The 21,310-nt window shown below is 42.0% G+C and overlaps 3 protein-coding genes across 9 annotated transcripts; 1 reads left to right on the top strand and 2 right to left on the bottom strand.

Annotated features, from left to right (window-relative positions):
* Nucleotides 1-3,233: 3,233 nt before the first annotated feature.
* On the top strand, nt 3,234-21,025 carry zbedx (zinc finger BED-type containing X). Of its 7 annotated transcripts, none has more exons than XM_077618105.1 (11): nt 3,234-4,198; nt 4,920-5,127; nt 5,226-5,381; nt 7,569-7,690; nt 7,761-7,933; nt 8,145-8,325; nt 9,984-10,148; nt 14,204-14,316; nt 14,389-14,452; nt 15,655-15,756; nt 19,107-21,025. In XM_077618105.1, the coding sequence occupies exons 10-11, from the start codon at nt 15,685-15,687 to the stop codon at nt 20,820-20,822; spliced, it is 1,788 nt and encodes a 595-aa protein (XP_077474231.1). In that variant the 5' UTR covers nt 3,234-4,198; nt 4,920-5,127; nt 5,226-5,381; nt 7,569-7,690; nt 7,761-7,933; nt 8,145-8,325; nt 9,984-10,148; nt 14,204-14,316; nt 14,389-14,452; nt 15,655-15,684; the 3' UTR covers nt 20,823-21,025. The 7 variants fall into 7 exon arrangements, with proteins under 7 accessions (XP_077474231.1, XP_077474230.1, XP_077474233.1 ...); XM_077618108.1 differs by lacking the exon at nt 3,234-4,198 and adding an exon at nt 17,753-17,873 and having other exon boundaries at nt 4,236-5,127; XM_077618104.1 differs by lacking the exon at nt 3,234-4,198 and having other exon boundaries at nt 4,235-5,127; nt 7,770-7,933.
* Nucleotides 3,937-7,994, bottom strand: cacng1b (calcium channel, voltage-dependent, gamma subunit 1b). The gene is made up of 4 exons (XM_077618112.1): nt 7,685-7,994; nt 5,473-5,547; nt 5,218-5,355; nt 3,937-5,109 (listed from the first exon to the last, which is right to left on the bottom strand). The coding sequence occupies exons 1-4, from the start codon at nt 7,923-7,925 to the stop codon at nt 4,877-4,879; spliced, it is 687 nt and encodes a 228-aa protein (XP_077474238.1). The 5' UTR covers nt 7,926-7,994; the 3' UTR covers nt 3,937-4,876.
* Nucleotides 10,514-18,084, bottom strand: cacng4b (calcium channel, voltage-dependent, gamma subunit 4b). The gene is made up of 4 exons (XM_077618110.1): nt 17,315-18,084; nt 12,265-12,348; nt 12,028-12,168; nt 10,514-11,778 (listed from the first exon to the last, which is right to left on the bottom strand). Exons 1-4 carry the CDS (start codon nt 17,535-17,537, stop codon nt 11,258-11,260), a joined length of 969 nt encoding a protein of 322 aa, XP_077474236.1. The 5' UTR covers nt 17,538-18,084; the 3' UTR covers nt 10,514-11,257.
* Nucleotides 21,026-21,310: the final 285 nt, after the last annotated feature.

Genomic DNA, 21,310 nt, shown 5'->3' with positions numbered 1-21,310 from the left:
CCTAATAAAATAAAGTGCTGTGTAAAGTTCAGATAGTAATAGTTGAGCGACGCCTAGTGGCATGAAGAAGAAGGAAAGAAAACATATACAAAACTGGCAGCTATGAATAAACGTTTCCAATTTTGAACACAAGGTGGCCTCACGATATAGCAAATGGTAATTGAATAGTTCAAGTTTCATTAAGACAATGTCGTCTTAAACATCAGAAATAAATAGAAACAGGGACATAAAATGTCATGCTCAAATTTTCTTTCCCAATTGAAATTAATTGCAAAAGAGCCATTACTTTATGACATAAAAACTGCATTACACATACTAACAGTTGAAAAGAACAGGATATTAATAATTAGCTAAGAACTGAGAATAATGATTAAATCACAGATTTTCAATTTGGCCACCACGGGGCAGTGTAACCCTTGGAAAATATTTAGTATAAACATTAAACCACTTCCTATGGATTGGACGTTAGTGGCAGTGAAAAGGTTAGGATAGAGTACTATAACAAAAAAAAATCAGAATGAAAACAATCTCATGTATTATATTCACAAGTTTTTATGATAATACCTATTATAAATACTAAAATAGTAAAATCTCAAACGACTTCATATGGATTGGATGTCTATCATGGCTGCCAAAGAGTTAAAAGTGGAGACAATTGAAAATTTGGCTCCAGACAAAATACAAAAAACTTCAATAAGCCAACGATTTCCACTTAAACAATTAGCATGGAGCTGTGTTAGCATGTGTTTCCCCAAACCTAATTAAGGTTATCACCAGGGTATCTTTAATTGCTCCTCTTGATCACTTCCCTCCCACACAATTGGCAAATAGAAATGTTGCTCTCTGCTTAGCACAAAGCAACACGTCTAATTGGATTTCTCTGCTTTCTGCCGTCCCTCTCTCACCTGCGATACCTGTCTTGCTTTGGCGGGCGCATTCCCATCGGCTCTCGCAAACAAACGGCGTGTTTTCCAGCGCGGAAGCTGTTGCTAAGAGACGCTTCCTCGCCCCTCCACATCATTAGCCGGCCTTTAGCGGCCTTCGTTCGGCTCTCTTACCTCTTTTTCTAAGCATGTTTAGCACGTCATCTGGCTTTGACATTCGCTGCCAGCCCTCTCATTTCAAATGCTTTGCACATCTGTTGCCTTCAACGGCAGCCAGTAAGTTCCGTTTTCCTTAAACGCAAATGGTGGCGCAAAACATGGAGACAGATTGAGTCGCAATACTCACAGGCAACATTTTTTTTTTACCTCCCAGTCTAAATAGATTGGACTGCATTGAAACATAATAATTCACTGCAATCCTTCCCAATCAAAATAGATTTGGTATCTAGGGCTGTAAATCCCAACCAATGAGTTGAATACTACTTTAGAGAGTCATTGGAGACCATAACAAGAGTATTTGTTTTTATTTCCTATTAACATTGTTTACATTAATATTTGCATTTTCATATCAGTAATATATTCAAACAATATATTGAAAATATTTATTGAAAAATATAAGCTGACAGTGTCAGCGATAACACATTTGGGCACGGGAAATGTTGTCGACTTTCTGCTTTGCAATTCAAATTGCCTTGGAAATTACATTTGCATGTGCCGAATTGTCGTGCAGAGTGTCGGCAGGTGGGTGGTGCTGGTGATGGTGATGATGATGGTGATGATGATGATGATGGGGGTGCGTGCATGCGTGCAGTTGGATTGATAAAAGCCAGCTCGGCATTCCAACCACTTTGTTGTCTTTGAAGCCACCTGCAACAATGCTAAATTCATTGGCTGCCACATTCAGAGTTAAAATGTCCTAATCCTTTGTAGCTGTTTAATTTTAAATCTTCTCATCTTTTGAATTGTCATTTATTTGTACAGTACATTATATTCTATTTACATAGGAAAGCAATCCTCCATTTTTTAGTAACTATGGTGAATTCAGGATGAAATTGACAGTATCCCAGCTGACAAGTTACATCTACAAGAGCTAAACTACTAAATTAAAGTAAGAGCAGAAGGATGAAAAGTGTGATTGGATGTCTATCACTGTCAATGGCAGTATTAAATGTAGCTCCACTACTTTCCAAAGACGAGCCATAAGTCAGGCGGCCAGCGCGACCTTTTTCATCCTCTTTTGTGTCTTGCTCCCTCATCGTCGCCATGGTGACCAAAGTAAAATAAAAAAAAGAGGAAACCATGTATAGTTGAAATATTTTCAAATGAGATTGAGAAAACTTTACTTCTACTTTACAGTATGTTCTTTCCTCCCACGTTTTGCTCGGGAATGAGTCACATGGAGATGAGGGCTTTTTAGTCAGCCGGCAAGTGAGAAAATGTTCCATCATTCAAAAAGTGGAATTAGTGTTAGCTTTATATTTTTATTTGCCACTCCAAACTGAATGGAAACACCTGTCAATGCCATTGAAACATTATTTCCCCTCATAGTCTTAATTGATTGAATAAATCTGATATTGAAAAAAATATTTAGCTCATTTGCCCTATTTTCTTATCCAAAACTTGATTTTGGTGAAAGCATCACATATATTCTTACTAAAAAAAACAAAAACAATACAATACAAACATTTTTTAGGGGGGAATAAAAGATGTTTAAACTTTCATTTTTTAATCCTCCCTCTTGACAGCGTCATAAAGCACAATATTATGTGTGCATTGAAATATCAATAGCTTTAAACACAAAAGTTGATGTAGAACAATCGAACAATCTCCAAAATGGCAGCAATTCAGCATTTATCCGCAGTTAAATAAATCTATTCCACACAAGAATTGAGCAAAACAAAATAACGACCACCCCCCCTGCCTATATTTCATAACAATTGTTTCCTGCGTGTTTTTTTCGCAATTATTTGCTGACCTTTTCCAACACCCACCGCCTCGCCGTGATTGTGGCAGCAGACTTTGGATTAGTCATTTCCAACAAAAGCTTTGATGCTTTTGACTGCTCACATTGCCACTGGCACCAACAACAGCTAACCTTTGCTCTGCTATTAACTCCAGTTAATTCAACTTTAAAATTGACATCAATGACATCAAAGATGAATAGACTCCAGCTCTCCTTCTGTGACACTATAGTAAAAAAAATCTTTAGCGTTCCACCCCCGTTGGGTTCAAGCGCGTCTCATTTCAAATTGATTTCATCCATCCAACGGAATTGTAAGGACCCTGTGATTTTTTTTTTGCCCCTTTTAGTCGGATTGCTCTCTCTCAGGGGGGTGCCGGTGGATGTAAAATGTGTGTCGCTTCGCCATCTGCTAGCACAGGAGTATAACATATCTGGCTGTGTTTGGGCTAATAGCTTGAATTGACCTTGTATGATGATGGCCAGGTGATACAAAATGCGTAGGAATGAATAGAAACCATTAGAATGAGATGTAATTATGCTGCAGGAATATGAATAATGTTAAACAAAGTGGGATCATTGATCCCGAAATGCCCCCAAGCAACATAAAGTGACCAGTAATCAATAGAAAGTGACTCTGGAATGTATAAACAGAACCTTATGGGTTAATGTGACAGCTAGTGGTGTAATGATGTACTTAATTTTAATGACCCTATAATGTTAACGCTAGGGGGTAGGTCAAATTATAAATGCAGATGGCACGGGTTGGGATCCAAAATACATTTTCCCGACAGAATAAAACTCCTGAATGCAAGTACAAAATGCAATTATACAATCAACACAAAATGTGCCTGTTTAATTTATGGTTTAGATAATTGGATTAAATGTGTTAATAAATGTATCATTCTAGGATGTATTTATTTATTGGAAGATGTGTTTAAATGTTTGTTCATTCACTGACTGTATAAATCTGCTATATATCATTGTATATAATACAGTATACACAGTATATTGAATTTATTTTTAATTACATTTCAAATTCTACTTATTTACATTTCACTTCAAATGAGTTCCTTCTTTGTAAGAGTTAAACAAAAAAAAGATGTATTCATTCAAGCACGAAAAGCAAAAATATATAACCACAGCTCATATTTGGTAAAACTCCGGTAATCTTTCTTCTCTCCAGACGTCCTTGAAGTGGACAGTAGCATAACAAATGTGATGCGATAGCAATTCCCTTCCTTTCTATAGCTTTCCTATCATTGCGTAAACTCCTTCTCATGCATTTCAATTTCCTGGAAGCAGCACAGGCGAGCCTCGCGGCAAATGGGAAATCCGGGATTGAAACGTGATGGTGAGTAAATATGAGACGAGACGAGACGAGACGAGACGAGACGGTCTTCTTGAATCTAGCGCTCACAGGTCAAGGCCTCATGAAAGATCAACGCCACGACTAGCGGAGTGTCCAATCCCTTGAGCTCTTACTTTTTATTCTTCTTCTTACTCCCACAAAAGAGTAGTCAGGGACCAGGGGCGAGACAAACCCAACCAAGAAATCTATTCCATTTTATTCTAAAATACATCATGTTATATAACTTGTCAATTTGATCATATGGATCATGTTATAACACAAAATCTATCATGCTATCCCTTTATAACTTCTTAGCTTAAAAGACAAAGTGATCACAAAAAATAGTGCTAACTTCACACATTAAAATGTGACTCTTATTAAATTAACGTGTGAAATTCATCACATTGTCATTTTAAAAGCGTGAACTGTACCATGTTATAACCTGAAATGTATCATAACCTGCTAACTTATCACATTAATGCGTCATACAATTTGAAAACTCATGACCTTAAACACATTAAGACATAAAATCTATCACATTTAACTTAAAATTGATCATATGTAGAATATATGCCTGTGAGTATTCCTATACTACCTGTCTACGCGTGTTGCGCCACCGTTTTAGTTCCAGAAAAAAACCCAACTCTATCCAAGTCCAATTTTGTTGAAATTTGCCGCCATCTAATCCAAGACGTCTGGCTCGGCGTCCATGCACGTTTCCCAGGGATTTCTCGGCATGTGTGGCATGGAGATGAGGAGGAGCACAGCCCCGCTGAGGATGAGGAGCGTGAAGGAGGCGCAGGCGCACGTAAAGGACCACGAGTAGTAGTACTCGATCCAAATGGTCTCGTCGCTGTCGATCATCCTCCTGACCGACTGACGCATGACTTCCACCGAGATGATGATGCACAGACCTGCCGCCAACAGTGAACGTAGTAAACATAGTTTTTTTCCCATCAATTGGTTTCAAAAAACACTCACGATGTTTCTATCATTTCCATCTTTGGCGTGTGAAAAAAAACCTGCAAAGGCGAAGAACATTCCAGCGGGCCTGAGCAGGTAGTCGCGGGCCTTCCCGAAAGAGAAGATGACGCACAACGTGCCCAGGAACATGAAGAACAGGCTGAAAACGGCAATGGCCGCCGCTGAGATGTTATACTCTATCGACAACAGGAAAACAGAAAAGGTATTCACAGTGGCTTCATTGGAATGACAGATTTTTTTAGGAGTACAAATCAAATTTTATAGACAGTATATGTATAGGTGACACTTCTTACCCTTCTGGGTCTTGACTTCAAAAACTTCAGCTTCTTCTCCAGACGTAAAGTGTTTGAAGTAGGAACAGTTCTTGGCTCCAGCAGAAAACATAGCAAGCACATACATACATTTATACACAGATTCTGTCTACCTTAAGCAGACCAACATGAAACATTGGACCAGTTTGTTACTGCAGATGTACAAGTATCAATTTAGGAGGTTACCTAGCAACAAGTCAATGCCAGTCCTGGCTGGTCAAATTCATCCAAATAATTTTTAAAGCCTCAAATCAATAGGACAATGACATAAAGTTTTTTTTTTTAATTTCACACTTGTACAATGTTTTATGTTAAAATGTATTGTATTCAAGATAGCATATACTAAATTACATTTAATAGTCATTTATATAACTTGGAGTTTCCCGCACATTAACTTTCATTTTTTCAGGGTGTCCCCCTTTTTTCATAATTTGTTTCCATTGTCAATAATTATTATATATAAAAAATAGTAAACACATTTGGCATTGAAATATATAAATCATAATTAATTTCATCTCCTTATAAACCTCCTCACCTCAAATATGTATTTAATATAAACTATTTTTAAAAACGGAATTGTAACTGAACCGTGTGTTTTCGTTAGAGAAAAAATATAATATTAATCTATATACCTACAGAATTGTTTTTGTTGAAGTGGATTGGACATCACCAACTGTTGCCTTGATGAATTTATAGATTGAATAATGTTTTCTATTGTGCGGCGAGCTCCCAATGGGACAACTTGCCAATAATGCAACAAAGCTTCCAAGATTGCATCAGTCCGTTATCTTTATGCTCGCCGTTGAACGTGTCAACCGTGAAATGCGGCGCTCATTTAACACACACCGCCACCACCCGACATCGAGAGTGGAGACGGAACCGATCGAGGGACGTTGGGGCGCATCATCGACCTTGCCGTGTAAATAATCTAGACGTTTCAGTCATTAGGGCTGCAAAAGCTGTCATTTTAGTCACGCCATCTTGGACACCTGTCAATCAAAATCTGTTTATATTCTCCTATCATTAGCGAGGTTTGATATTTTATTTTTTTGGGTCTCAGGATTGGTTAATAGTGGACTTGTTATTGTAGTTACTCGAGTACTCCAGAAGATGGCAGCGACTTGTCAAAATTATTTTGGTGCCGAGTGGTTGTAGTTCATTTGAATGTAATAATTTAAGAAATTATATATTTTTTAAAATTTTGAGTCAATAGATTTTTAACTCTATGGAAAAAAAAAAGAATTTTGTTTTGTTATTTAAATTTTTTGATCCTAAAGTTCTTAATTCGTTTTTTTTAGCCCCATTGTTCTGGAAAGTGTCTTTATTTATTCATTGTTTTTTGTTTTTTTTTAATTCAATGTAATATTTTATTTGTAGAATTTGGGTTTAAAGGTTAGCATGGACCTTCAAAATGTATCTTGCACCATTTTCCCAGACCATCAGCAGTTTCCATCACGATTCCATGAAAGAAACCATGTGGTACACAAGTTGTACTGTAGGTGCTTTGACAGCAAATTCTGCCTCTATTATTATCCAATAAGATGATGCGGAGACCTTCACAAGGAATATTCAAGAGCTCCCTTTGGACATTTGAACATTTTTAAACTTCCATCCTCATCCTGGACTCATCAATCCATTCCCCTGTCAACCCACGCTAGCTCTGTCTTCAGCCCGTTAATCCGAGCCACCCTGACTCGGATCTCCCGGGTGTGCTTTTAACTGGTGAGACGGAGCTTCTAAGGCACACTTTATTAAGGCTGGTCCTGATGCGGAGGAACAGAAGCTAAAAGTCAACGAAAGAAATCTCTGCGCCGAAGCGGCCGGGCACGCACGCACAGCGAGGGGCCGCAAAAAAACAGCCGAGCCTCCTCCGTGAGTTTGGCTTTTTTCAAAGTGGCAAAAGTATGGATGCTAGAGTAATGAGCTGAAGACTCTGAAAGTACATTTCACTCTGTCCCTTAAGAAAGTTTCAGGTACAGGTATTAGGTTTTGTTGTAAAATTTCCATGCCTTGTGCCAGTTTTAGAAGCTTAATGGTTCTCTCACTTCTCCAACTCATGATTCAGTTTCTCCAAACAGGAACTACTATTGACAAAGCATGGATTGCTGATCAAGATTCGTATTACACGTCGACTCCTGATTGAATTTCACCTACTTACCTACCTACCTACCAACCAGTGGAATGGTAATCCTACCTCCAGGTAAGCCAATGGGTCCGCAGCCTTTGCCCTGCGGGTCCTCTTCCACCATGAAGATGCTCTTCTTACACAGCCTCCACAGGCCAAAGTGAGCGGCCTGGCAGGTGGCATTGAGCTTGTCCACCCGAGGGCTGAGGACGGCCCAGTGGTCGCTCGCCACGGCGGCCAGCATGGCGGACATCCCCACCACGATGACCGCCGACGTGATCTTCACCTTGGTGGCCTGCTCCTCAAACATGCCGCCGCGTAAGTTCCTCGGGCTTCCACTCCGGATGTCGTGGGCGGTCGCCGTGCTCCGGTCTCCTCGCCGACTCTTTCGTCCTTGTCTTGCGCCTGCTGCTTTGTACGAGAAAAAATAGGGGATCTGAAAACGGCGCCCTACTTTCTCAGCTCTTGCTCTCTCTCACCACTTTCCATTTGCTGAGGGGATGACATGTTTTTTTTCTAATCCCACCAGGACCAATCTAGAGCCCACTTAAGGTCCTTCCTCGCATTTTGCCACGTGTTGGGCCTTCGAAACGGCGTTTCCGTTTCCGTGGATAGACGTCAAATCCATTTGGACTGGAATGCTTGGCACTGGAGAATTGTTCAGTGTCGTTGATGATGATAGACACACAATCCAGTCGGACCTGGGGAGGGTGAGTATTGCTATACTATCTGTCTACATGTGTTGCGTCACCACTTGACACTGGCAGAGAACTAACATGTTGCGGCGCCCAATCCACTTGGAGTGGGGGGGTTTGCACGAATCAATTCCATCAATGGCAGCCAATGAGCTAATGTGAAAGCGGGGACATGCACGGAGTTTGTTTGTTTTCTTGTGCCCTGCAATTGGCTGGCAACCAATCCAGGGTGAACTCGTCTAGTACCCGTTGTTGGCTGGGAAGGGCTCCAGCACCCCCACGGGGATAAGCGGCTCGGAAAATGAATGAATGCACGCCAAAGCGATTGCAACGGTAAAGAAGGTTGTTGGCAGTGAGGACGTCTAGTGCCGTCAATGGCATAAAGCATGAGCAAAAGGAGTGCTGTAGAAAGGGTTAAAGCAGATCTGGTTCACCTATGGCTGTCAATGCAGCCAAATAGTTAATAGCTTGGAAACTCATCTGCTTTGTGGTGCTGTGTGTCAGGGGAACCCCAGCGGGGATATTTCCTTTATTAGTTGTCGGATGATCTGATCCACTTACTTGGCCAATCAGGACTCACCGTTTCAGAAAAGGCTCCCACCGGGTGGCAGGACAGTTTTCTTTATTTTATTTTGTTGTTTTTTTAAAGCCCGGCGCTAGAACAACATGTAAGAAATCATTTTAATATTAGAACGCGATTGCATCATCGTTTTCATCGGACGATGTACATGAAACAGTGACAATTAAAAATAAAAAAAATTAACAAATTAGCTAATGGGCAGTGTCCTTATCATCCACATGAAATACTCTAGTGATTGGACATGACTTTTTTTTTTTTTTTAGCAATGTGCCCCACTTAGGACTAGTTAACCCATTTTCAACCCTAAGAAAGCAACTGTAAAAAGGTAAACAAGTGTTACAAAACATTTTTCAGATAACTCAAGAAGGAAAAAAGTGATTGTTCTTAAACCAGGATATGTTTAAAATATAAAATGGAGGAGGCGAATCGGCTGAATTACGAGAGAAACGTAATTTAGCGCCATCCCATTTGCTCCAAAGTCTTCCCAAAAGGTTAAACGCCATGGGATGGAGCCTGTTTTTTTTCCCCCAATTTCCTCTAACCGGCACCCTCGAATCCCAGCTGTGCAATTCCACGCGAACACGTCACGCTATTTAAAAAGCGAGCAGTGCCGCCAAAGTGCTTTCTGTAAACACCATCACAAACTAACTGAAGCGGGAAATTGATCATCAGAGATAAATCGGACGGCTTTAAAGAGGAGGAAGAAGAGATGCTTGTTCCACTCAGTGTTTTTTTTTCTCTTCTGTCCCTGGAGGGAAAGTCAAGACGATGCGGAATAGTGCCGCCTTGTGACCCCTTTCATTTGGGGGACATCACCAAATCACTAATTTGAAAGATGTTTGTCACAAGAATATAGAAAAAAAGTGCTACAAATATGTATATATATATATATATGTATGTGTATGTATGTATGTGTATATATATGTATATGTGTATATATGTATGTATATATATATATACATACATATATATACACATACATATATATACAGTAATGTTAACTTCTTTGCACTGTGAGGCTTTTCTGTCCCTGAGCAGTAGTTATGGCGGTGGTGACCCTTTCTCAACTTTTTCTTTCTTCTTCCTCATCAAGGTGAAGTCGGGCGCCGTCTCCTAGCAACCGAGCCGCCACGGCGACCCATCATGGCCAATCCAGTGTCAGTGATCCACCCGCATTCAGGATTGACGCCTGTAAAGTGCACCGTGATTAACTTCAATTGGAGCTGCCGGCCATTCTGTCAAGTCTTTTTCCAGCAGGGTAGGAAAAACACTTTTAATTGCTGGCTAATTCTACCCGTGGCGGGCGAGATTACTTCACTGGCAATTCATTTGCAAAGGACAGGCGACATTTCTGTGAACAATTAGATTAGCCGAGGAAAAGATGGATGCTCCCCGATTTGGTGACAGAAAGCGAATGACATTGCGCCGTCGTTGTTGGAATAAATTTACCGAGGAGAAAAGTTGTTTTTACATTTATATGATAGACATGTTTCACGATAAGATTAAAAAATATATAGTACTCTAAATTATTTTGGTGCTCACAAAATGTGTAGATCTGTTTCAAAAAATGAATCTAGCAAACCTCTTCAGGTCTTTTTTCACCGCCACGTTTATTTTGGTAATGGTAAACCATATTGATACAGAGTAATACTCCAGGACATACAGATGGCTTTCTCCATTTTAAGATCAACTGGATGAACAAAAGTTGCATCTCCAACAGAAGAAAATTAAATTACTAGTAAGAGGAACTAAAATGCTGCCCTGTTTATATTTCTTCACATTTTTGTTGGGCATTAAAAAACACACACAAATGTGTACATAGTTAGGTCGTTCTTTTTATGATTCTCATATAGCTTTATAATACATTTGGAGTACTGTGAAATTTTTATTTACTTAAATTCATAGTGAGGCATCCATTTTGTAAACTGTGCTTGCGTATAAAATTGCTGCCAATGACGGTGATCAACATCCGAACTATTTTAAAAGGGAGTTGTTAATAGATCAGAAATCTATCAGTGGCAGCTTTCTCTTTTTTTAGCTTTTATTCAAGTACAAGATTTGATGAAGTACTTATACCTCATCCAAACAACTTTACTTCACTGGAGGTCAATCAAGTAGTACGTGAGTTTCCCCACGGAAAAGGTCAAATGACGCTCTTTTTCCCGGTGAAAGAAGAAATCCTTCTCCATTTTGTGGATTTGAATACTCAATATATACAGTCATGGAATCCAAGATTCCATGAATCTTGGAAAATCTGTCAAAATGCTGCATAACAGCCAGAAAAGTGAAAGAAGCAGTTTCCACTTGCGGTGTCCAGTTGAGCTTGGCTGGGGACCCCTAAGGTGTTTGGCCCAGCCTCATCCGGACTCACACGGGCGTGGTCCTGCGATTGACCCCGTCCTTCAAATCAGTGGGGAAACAGTTATGCACTTGCAGGAAGTCGGCAGCCCCCTCGTGCTCGGGGCTGTAGGCGTTGTCCTGAGCTCCGTCCCGCGTCAGGGTGTACATGGACAGCTCGTCCAGGGGCCCGCCGGGCGGTGGCTTGAGGGCCGCCACGGGCGAGTTTTCCCGCGACGCCTCGGTGGAGTGCGAGCTGGCCCGCGACGTCCGCCGCCGGTAGCGGAAGCTAGGGATGCGCGAGTACGGCGACGAGGACGACAGGGAGCGAATGAAGTCGCGGCGTGCCCTCCAGCGCACTTCTTTGTTCCTCTCGATGTAGATGTTGATGGCGAGGACGGCCACCGTTTCGGCCACGATGAAGGACAGGGCGCCGAAGTAGAAGGACCAGCCGTACGAGTACGTGTACTTTCTGTCGTCGTCCCGCTTGTCGTTGGGGTCCCCCGCGTTGCTCGAAATGTACACGATGATGCCGATGATATTGCTCAGGCCTGCGAGAGGGGTGGAATCAAAGGGCGCCTTGAGATATGAGTTGATACGTTAATATTGTGAACTTGATTAAGTCATTTGAGAATTTACACTTGTTGGGTTTACACTGTTAATTTATAACAAGCAATATAAAACGCTGTCATTTTTGGCAACGGTTAAAGAACATATGCTTGTGAATATTGACACGCTATCTGTCTGTTTGTGTTTCGCCACCATTAGTGTTTTAAAAAAAATGATTAGGGCTCGCTCACCTGCAGCTACAAAGAGAATGCCGGCGCTAAGGAGGATGTTGTTGGTCTTACTGTACACCCGACCCGCACCCACACATACGCCGCCCAGCATGAGTAACGCCGTGCTGAGGATGGGGAACACGCTGGAGGCTCGTACGATGCCTGTCGTGAAAACCAATTAATGACTCATCTCGTTCGTCCAGATGCTAAACAAATCACGGCGATCCTAAAGAGATGATTGTACACAGGCCCACTTACGCAACAGGTATTCCGAGCTGTCAGTGTCATAGTCGTTGTCGTCGGGGAAATGGTTGATTCGGTAACAGCTGCCTTGATTGATGCCTGCATCAGAAAGAGAGATGGAAAAAAGATTTTAGAAAAAGGCTTTGGACATTCAGTGAGGAGACGTGATGTAACAACAGGACAAAAGCTGCTTTTCTTCTTTAAAAAAAAACTGCACCAAGGACTTTTAACAGTGTGGACAAAAGAGCTCAGGAAGGGCTTAGAAAAATGCAGTTTGTCCTTTTGTTTTGAAGCGTCCATTTGAGTGTCATTTTGGGGCTTCCTACCAATGTGTGCTGTTTTAAAAGATAACAAATGACATTAGGAGGACTTTTATCCCTTTAAAATTTCCCCAACCCGTTGCAATGACATTATTTTTGTTGAAATATAACATTAATTAAATATAAAATACTAATATAAACTACCCTAGGGGTCAATCCTGGGAACCTTACTGTTTTATTGCTGCCTTTTGTAAAAAAATAAAATAAAAATAGATTGAAATCTCATTTAGAAAACATTTCTATAGGCCTTGGAAATTGGACAAAGTGCGGCAGTGCGAGTTGAGGCGATGTGCTTAGCAACCATGTTACCGTTCAAATCGTTTAGGGGCTATTAAATAGGTCTGCCGTTTAATGGGAGACGACCAAATTAATTAGTGTCACTTTCCTATCATAAATGGAGCACAAGTTTCTGTGTCTAGTTGCAGATGGAGTACGACTATTTTAAGATGTGAAGTGAAAATTTGTACCTGTTGGAAAAAATAAAACACCTTTGTGTCTCACACTTTCTGAGGATTAAAAAATGGATAAAAGCAGCTAACTCATTCATGGCAGTTGACATCTTGAGTTGATTTAAAATAATAACAGTAATAAAAACATAGCTAAATACATTTCTTACATTACAACGCAAATCACAATTTCAACCATTTTACTTTTATTTTGCCGATTGACTTGATTAGACGTGGATTAACATCAATGGCAGTCGACAAAGCACACATTTGTTAAGGTCTAGCTCAAGCACGTGCAATTCCTGGTGTGCTTTCACACTCTCTTTGGCATGTACGGCGAGTGTGAAGAAAACCTCGATAACTTGGCCTCACCCGAGCGATATTATTCCACCGACGCTTGGGGCTTCATCAAACACGTTTATGGCAAACGGGAGCAGAAAACAAGCTGCTGTCAGGACGGCGTGACGACCGGCAGGGGAGGCCGCCGTCAGCTCTCGCCGCTCCGGGCACCAGCGGCTTTTATGAAGCCGTAAACAGGTTAAGCGCTGTCGACGGGGTTGTGAATCAAATACCAACCTACCGTCCATGTCATAATCATTTATTATTGTTCGGAAGAGACAAAATACATGAACAATAATAGTCTCTACATCATGACCTTTGCCTAGCAACGAGGGGTTATTTTCTTAATTGCTCTCTAGGGCATTAGCGATTAATGTCTACGTATTCTGCCTAGCAACGAGTGGTCATTTTGAAATTTACCTTTAGGGCAGTTTAACTCTATATTATTATTGCCCTACAGAACATTTAAATATGTGCTCTTTGAATTCTGCCTAGCAACAAGTAGTCATTTTCTTTGTTTACGTTTAGGGCAGTTGAACTCTGTATTATTATTGGTCTACAGGGCATTTATATTTGTGAATTAACTCCTACAGTGCAATTCACGGCAATGGACGTCCAAGCTATTCTAAATGATTTAAAAGCACGTTATTGCAACGTATGCAAACAATAAAAAACTGAGTAGTCTCCTGACTAATTAGCACCTACACATGATTTCTAAGTTATGCTTGAATGTCACAACTACACGAGCTAGCATCACCGTCACCTACACAGCCAAAAACAGCTTTTTCCATCACAATGCCGTGGGACGTATATCGTAACCCGCTAATGACTTGATTCTTTCCATTATAGCCCCGTCTGGGAGTCGTCTTTATTTACCGAAGTCGTGCTCGGAAGCCTCGACCCGACTGCGGGAGCAGGAATTTATTTGACCTCAGTCTGGGTTAATGAACAGTAAAAAGCGGGTGAGTACCACACGGCACTTCATAAAGAAAAGCAATGTTTTTATGAGCTTTGTGCTTGTCTAAATGTCACAGCTGGCTTGCAGGTGAAGAGGTGATGCTTGGACAAATGGCCGTTTCGGGACACTGAAGACACACGGTAGGTTGTGTAAAATGACAATTCAGGGTATTTTATAAAGGAATTGTCAAAATAAAGAAATGTGCATTTTAATAATATATATATAAACATTGTCATTATTTAATGATAAAATGTTCATTTAATTCAGTTTTTATTTTATTTTTTCTTATTGGATTAAATTCTTTCTTTACCAACATTTACAGATGTCAATTTTATCCATTGATTGGTATACTTTTTTTTTTTTTTTTATTTACCTTTGGCACTCCTGTTTCCTGAAATCATTTTATCTGTTATTTGCCAATTAAACTCAACGGTCTTGCCTACCAATGTAGAATTAATAGGGGTACTTTATATTTTCAGCATAAACTCCCTCAAAAACAAATCAATTAGGCTACTCGTATGTCAAAGCACAAGTGTTTGATTTCAAAACAGGTTCCTCAGCATAAAATTTCTGGTTGAAATAATATCTGGAGTATTTTTGGGGGCTGTGAAAGGTCAAAATTGGTTAAATTGGAGCAAATCTGTCATAAAAGCAATGATGTGTTCCCTCAAAGTGATAGGACACACAGGGGCATCAGTGTCAAAAAACCTGCTATGTTGTATTGACCGCGGTCTATGAGGGTGTTTAAAGATCTCCTTGCTTGGCTTCTCTTTACTTCTATAAGTCGCCATGACAACAGAGCCACCGTCCACAGGCTTCATTCAGACAGACATGCTGAATGGAAAACAGAATGACGCATTAATAGGGTACCTTTTTTTTAATAATGGAAAAAAATCAGCTTGTGTCGCATTTATTCATCAACTTTGTTCATTTACTTCCTGTCAATTTGAGCGAAAACACGTGTGGCATTTAAATGTCTCGCACTCTAATTTGTCAGAGGTTGGAGAAAGAGCGAGATGTTGATCAAATGTCTTGGCAGAGAAAAAACATGTAATTTGACTTCTGGTTTTGCTTATTACTTATTTTTACATATGACTTTTTTTAAAATAAGAAATGAAAAAAAGTTATTATTTTCCTGTATACATACTGTGTTACTATAAAAACAATAAATATGACATTTACAATACTGTACTATATTTCTATTGAAAAAAATAAAATAAAAAACAAAATTGGACGTTTAAAATTTCACCATTTATTACTAGACATTAAAAGTAAAACTAATGAATTAGCATAAAAAAAAGAAATACGACTTTTACGATTCACCTGTTTTTCCCCCCGTCAGGTGATTTATTTCAACCAATCAATACATTTGATGAGCGAATCCATCCAAGTGACCTCTCAATGGGAGGCGACCAATCAAGTGAGGGCCACCGGAAGGAAGCGAGTAAGTAAAAAAGCCAACGTATGAGCAACTAACTGCTCACATCAAAAACCTGATGTCAACATAAGACGTGCTTATCATACTTCCCAACATCTCCGCATGTTTTGATATTTACTTTGACTCTTGCGCTCGGACAACACGCTAACTCGGAGTCATCTATTTTTAAATCAGCGGGCATGTTTCCATAGCGATTCCCAGGGACGTTGCCAAGCAACAGCATCGCGGAAGACGTTAATGAAAGTAGATGATCAGTGAGCACTTTCCTCAGAGTCAATGGACAAGGCAATTTAGTTTTCTTTTCTTCTTTTTCTTTTTTTCTTCCTTAAACGGCAATACTTTGGTTGCTATTGTGCGCAGCAACAAGGCCACGTAACAGAAAAGCATAGCAGGAAGCGCTCGCTTTCATTTGTTACTTGGTCACAGGTTTCATTTCAATGGCGCCGCCTCTTCCATTCATGCAATGTACACATGCACAAGCCCGTGCTTTTTCCCTCAGTTATTTGCGACCACTAGTTTGGTAGTGGATTATAATTGTTTATATGGATAAATTTCCCAAATCCTCTTTTTCCATGTGTGACCCAGGTGTTTGTGATTTGTCATCCTTGTCTTTGTATTTAAACCCTGTATTTAGACATGTTTTCACAGCCAAAGGGAATACATGACAGTAAGTACTTTATTAAAAAAAATACAATATCCATGCTGATCTGGTAAATTAAAATGAGTCATTTGAGTAGGTATTGAGTTATCTGATGAGAAATGTAGGGGACATAATTAGTCAGGGAGTGTTTATCCAGCAGGGCGTGTTTATCCAGTCAGTGTAAAACATGTAAATTCCCAGCATCACATATTACCAAAACCCTCATTTAACAACATCCAACTGCTTAAAAGCAGTGAGCAGTCTGGGGCTGTACAAATACATATTTGTAAAAATACAAATATCATCGACTGTATAAAACAGGCAAAATTCAAGTGTAGTCTGATTTGCAATCCAGTCCATTATGGTCCCTTAGGGAAAAATTGTTATTTATTATTAGTCGCTAGTTCAACCCTAATTGTGATTTTTTTCAAATATATATATATATATATATATATATATATATATATATATATATATATATATATATATATATTTAAAAATGTCTACCATTTTTTACACATATTGCCTAATCTCATTAGGACCATGCAAGCATGTAGAAATTCCTAAGAAAGAATCGAACCCAGAACTCGGCACTGTGGTGCATATTTGTGACAACTCATCCGACAAGATAAAATGCAAACTTATTGAGTACCATTGACGGTGACAGTCCTGGACTGGATCCCTGCCAGCCCCAAATAGATTGGACATGCGTCAGTGCATCCAATGAGAAAACCCCGTGTAATCCTTAACAGTTCCAATCATTATCTCCTGCACTTCAGGATGCTCATGTCCTCTCTGGAGAAACTTTTGGCATAATCAGAAGAATTGGATATCCAACCCAGAATCTTTAGCCCCCAGTCCCCCCGCCCCCTAAAATAAAAAAATATAAAAAAGGAAAAGTGCAATTACTAGTTCCAAACTCACCCTCAATACAGCAGATTCTCCAGAGCCCCGAGTGCGTGAGGTCCCCCTTCCTGCTCCTCAGCTGCGACTGGGACTCGTCGGAGGTGGCGTTGGTTCCGTTGCAGATGTACGCCCGGGAGTAGAGCCAGTAGTCCGTGCCGATGGCGATGCTCATGAGGCTGAAGGCGGCGAAAGCCCCCGCCGTGGCCAAAAGAGTCTGAACCCCTCGCTCGCACCAAGCCATGCTTGCTCAAATCCAAGTACTTTGACACTTTGATACCGGCGCGCTCCGCTCGGGTCCGCTCGGATCCGCTCGGGTCCGCTCGGGTCCGCTCGGGTCACCTGGGGGCCATGCGCCTACTTGTTGATGATTACACTCGCTTCATTCATGTTCGTCGGGATGGGTGCGACATGTTGAGTTGTCAAGTAAGACTAAAATCTTTGGCATTTGTCTAAAAGGAGCCTCTCGATGACTCCGATGGGGAGCACGTCAACTCCTTTTAAAAGAGACCCCACCCTCGACTGAAGCCGACCAATGGTGGAGAGCTACTAATCAGTCACATTCAGACATTCTGCTAGGGTAAGTGCTGATTTTACCGTCTGGCTTTCATGTTCGGGGGAAAAAAAATACACTCAGTGATTAGGACGTCTGTCATCGCCAATGGCATTCAGATTGAATTGGATGGCTTGTCCGTGTACTTTTTTACATTCTTGTAAATGTAGTTTTTTTTCTTCTAAAATACATGTATGCCTTGGCTCCATCAAATTTTAGGAACACTGAATTAAAGAAAACTTTATAATATCGATAAAAATAAATATTTTCTCTATTTTCTTGGTAACCAAGCGCATTGAACTATATGACATTAAAAAAGACGTCAGAAATTGCAACCCGAATCAGCAACCAAAAGGTGGCGCTAGCTCTTCGCTTTGCCAGTGTGGTATTTAAATTACGGCACATGCGCATTGGTGCGACTGGCCACTTGGATCACATGACAAGGCCCACGCGGCTTGCCATTGGTCGAGCTCATCCCGTCGTCCACGCCTGGTTCCGCCTAAACAAAGACCTGCCCCCTTTTTTTCTCCTCCATGAGGATTTCTCCTTCGCCCGTCGTTACTTTTACGTGTAATCACGATTACAAAATCGGATTACGACATATTTTTGTATTCTAAGTGCCTTTTGGCGGCCAAACGCGCCCGCGATGGACTTGGAGTTCAACGTAGGCTGCGGCGAGACCAAATCGGCCATACATTCTTGGCGTTATCGCCACCATTTCACGTACAAGGCAGACCAAGGCAAAAATATCATCGTGCAATGTAATCTGTGCCTGCCGAGGGTAAACCTGCTGTCCACGTCCAAGACGTCCACGTCCAACCTAAAGAAGCACTTGGACGTAAGTTGCGAGCCTGTCCTCAACTTTTGATCCATAATCTTCGCCAGGTCAATGTTTGTAAATAAATGGAATTTAATCATCGACATTTTGCTGCTCGCTAACTACCAAGTGTGGGCAGTCACGAGCAACAAGGCCTTCTCGATTGGACTCCGATCTATAAAAAAAATAATTTAAAAAAAAACAATTTATAATCTTAATTGTATTTGTATGTAGACGCATTCGTAAGTAGAGGTACCGTTACAATTGTAATTCAGTGTCATTGTTGTCAGGTCGGAGAGTTAAGAGAGGTTTTCATGCCTAATTCAGTGGCAAACAAATATTTTGGAAACAGGATTAGCTTCCTGTGTGGACAATTGTTACCTAAAAAAAACATCATTTATGTCCATACAATTAATGTGGATTTTCACAATTTTGTATTTCAGAGAACCCATTTAGGATGCGAAGCCAGGCCAGACGCGAAACGCGGGAGAAAGAAAGAGGAATACAACGGCGAGGAGAGCAGTCACTGTCAACTCAAGAAGCTCAAAGCTGATATCATGTCCAAATGCATGACCCAAGAGAAGATCGACGACCTGGTCTTCAACTACATCGTGGAGGACTGTCAGTCCTTTCAAGTCTTGGAGCAGCCCGGCTTCAAGAAGCTGATCTCCGGTCTGACTGAGGGCCTCCAACCCATGGACGTTGTGAGCTTATTCTCCAAGGTGGACCTCAGTTTTTCCAAGATGCGCGATGAGCTGATGGCCAAGCTCGCCTGCGTCGAGTACGTGTGTACCACGGCCGACTTGTGGACCGTCGGCAGGGGCAGTTTTTTCGGCATGACGTGCCACTGGATCGACTGCGACTCGCTGGAGCGCAAATCGGCCGCTCTGGGTTTCGCCAAGATGCCGGGCCGGCTCACCTACGACGCTGTGGCCGGGAGGATCCACGACATCCACGTGGCGTGCGGCATCGAGAGCAAGGTCCAGACCACCGTCACCGACAACGCCAGCCCTTTCGTCAACGTCTTCAAAGAGTTCACGCCGGACGCCGGCGACGGCGACGACGACATCATCGGGGTGTTCGAGAACGTCGGCGCCGTGCTGGAGGGGAAGCCGGAGCAGGACATGCTGCTGTTCTTGCCCACCGTGCAACGGTGCGCGTCGCAGACCCTGGAGCAGATCGTCAGCGAGGACTTTTGGCGGGCCGTGTCGCAGGGGCCCATGTGCCAGCTCTTTTACACCTCCATGTCCAAAGTCTACTCCATCTGGAGTAAATGTCACCAACTCCAGGTTGGTATGGAAGCGGCGGAGGAGGTCCGAAAGATGGCTTTGCTGGTTCCGGCCGTCATCCGCTGGAACGTGGAGTACTGCGCCTTGCAGAAGATCGTCTCGCTCACCGAACGAGAGCTCACGGAGCTCTCGGCGCGTCTGGACGTGCCGCGCTTGCAGCCCGAGGAGATGGATTTCCTCAAAGAGTACGTTTCTGTGTTCCACCCGCTGGCTTTTGCGCTGGAGCTCTTCCAAGCCGAGCAGAAATGCTACCTGGGCCTGGTCATCCCGACGGTCCTGAGTCTGAAGAACAAGCTGAGCGAGCACAAGGATTCCTCCAAGTACTTTGGCGACGCCGTGGTCACTATAGTCCGAGCCATCGACACGCGCTTCCAGGAGCTGTTCGCTAGCAACGAGGCCCGCTTCGCCACGGCCACCACGCCTCAGTTCCGCCTGTGGTGGCTGGCCGCCTCCGAGAGGGAGGACATGTGCTCTCTGCTGGCCATGGAGGCCTCCCAGGTGGACCCCTGCGACATGATCGTGGTGAACACTTCCCAAAACCTTTCCACCATCAAATCGGAAGACGACTTCTTCAGCTACGGCTCGCCCAAACTGGCCGCTCACATCCAGGAGCGCGGCGTCACCGAGGAGATCCGCAAGTACGTGGAAGGAACCGGCAAGAGCTTGGAGTGCCTGCAAGATTTCCCCAGGGTCAAGCAGCTCTTCCTCAAGTACAACACCACCTTGCCCTCGACGGCGCCCATCCAGAGGCTTTTCAGCGAGATGGGCAACGTGGCCACCACTCAAAGAAACATCTTAACTGATGACTACTTTGAACGCATTCAGCTGCTCAGATACAACATCAACGTGTGCTCCGTGCTCAACGGCTAAAACCGTTGCCGTTTTAGATTCGGACCTCTTGCCGTCGCAATGGATTGGACGTCTTTCGCCGTCAATGGCAGTGAAACACTGATCGAGTTATCGTGATTAAATAGCATATCGTTATATTGTGTTCATGGCCATTCCTTTTTTTTTTTTTTAAACTGATGTTGATGAGAATGTTATATTTTGTACAATACAGTAGAACAGAAACATTTTTGGTTGCTTTTTTCAGCTATACCCAACAGTGGCAAAATAACGCATGACTACACCAACACACTTGTCAAAGTGGCATTTTATTTCATAGGCACAAAGTGGGTGAAAGGTGTTTGCGCATCCTTGTCTTAACAAGCCTCTCGTCCCTTTTTGAACCTCTCCTGTACAAAAGCAGCAAAAAGAGACAAAATGTGCCTCGGTGTAAGTCCTTTGAATCTGTTGTCCTGTCAAGAGGTTAGTTAGCATGGGACTTTGTTCCTGGCCCATTTTTCTTGCCATCTAAA

Source organism: Stigmatopora argus, chromosome 14 (genome assembly GCF_051989625.1).
Source record: "Stigmatopora argus isolate UIUO_Sarg chromosome 14, RoL_Sarg_1.0, whole genome shotgun sequence".
Classification (NCBI taxonomy): Eukaryota; Metazoa; Chordata; class Actinopteri; order Syngnathiformes; family Syngnathidae; genus Stigmatopora; species Stigmatopora argus.
This window is presented reverse-complemented; position numbering and strand designations above follow the sequence as displayed.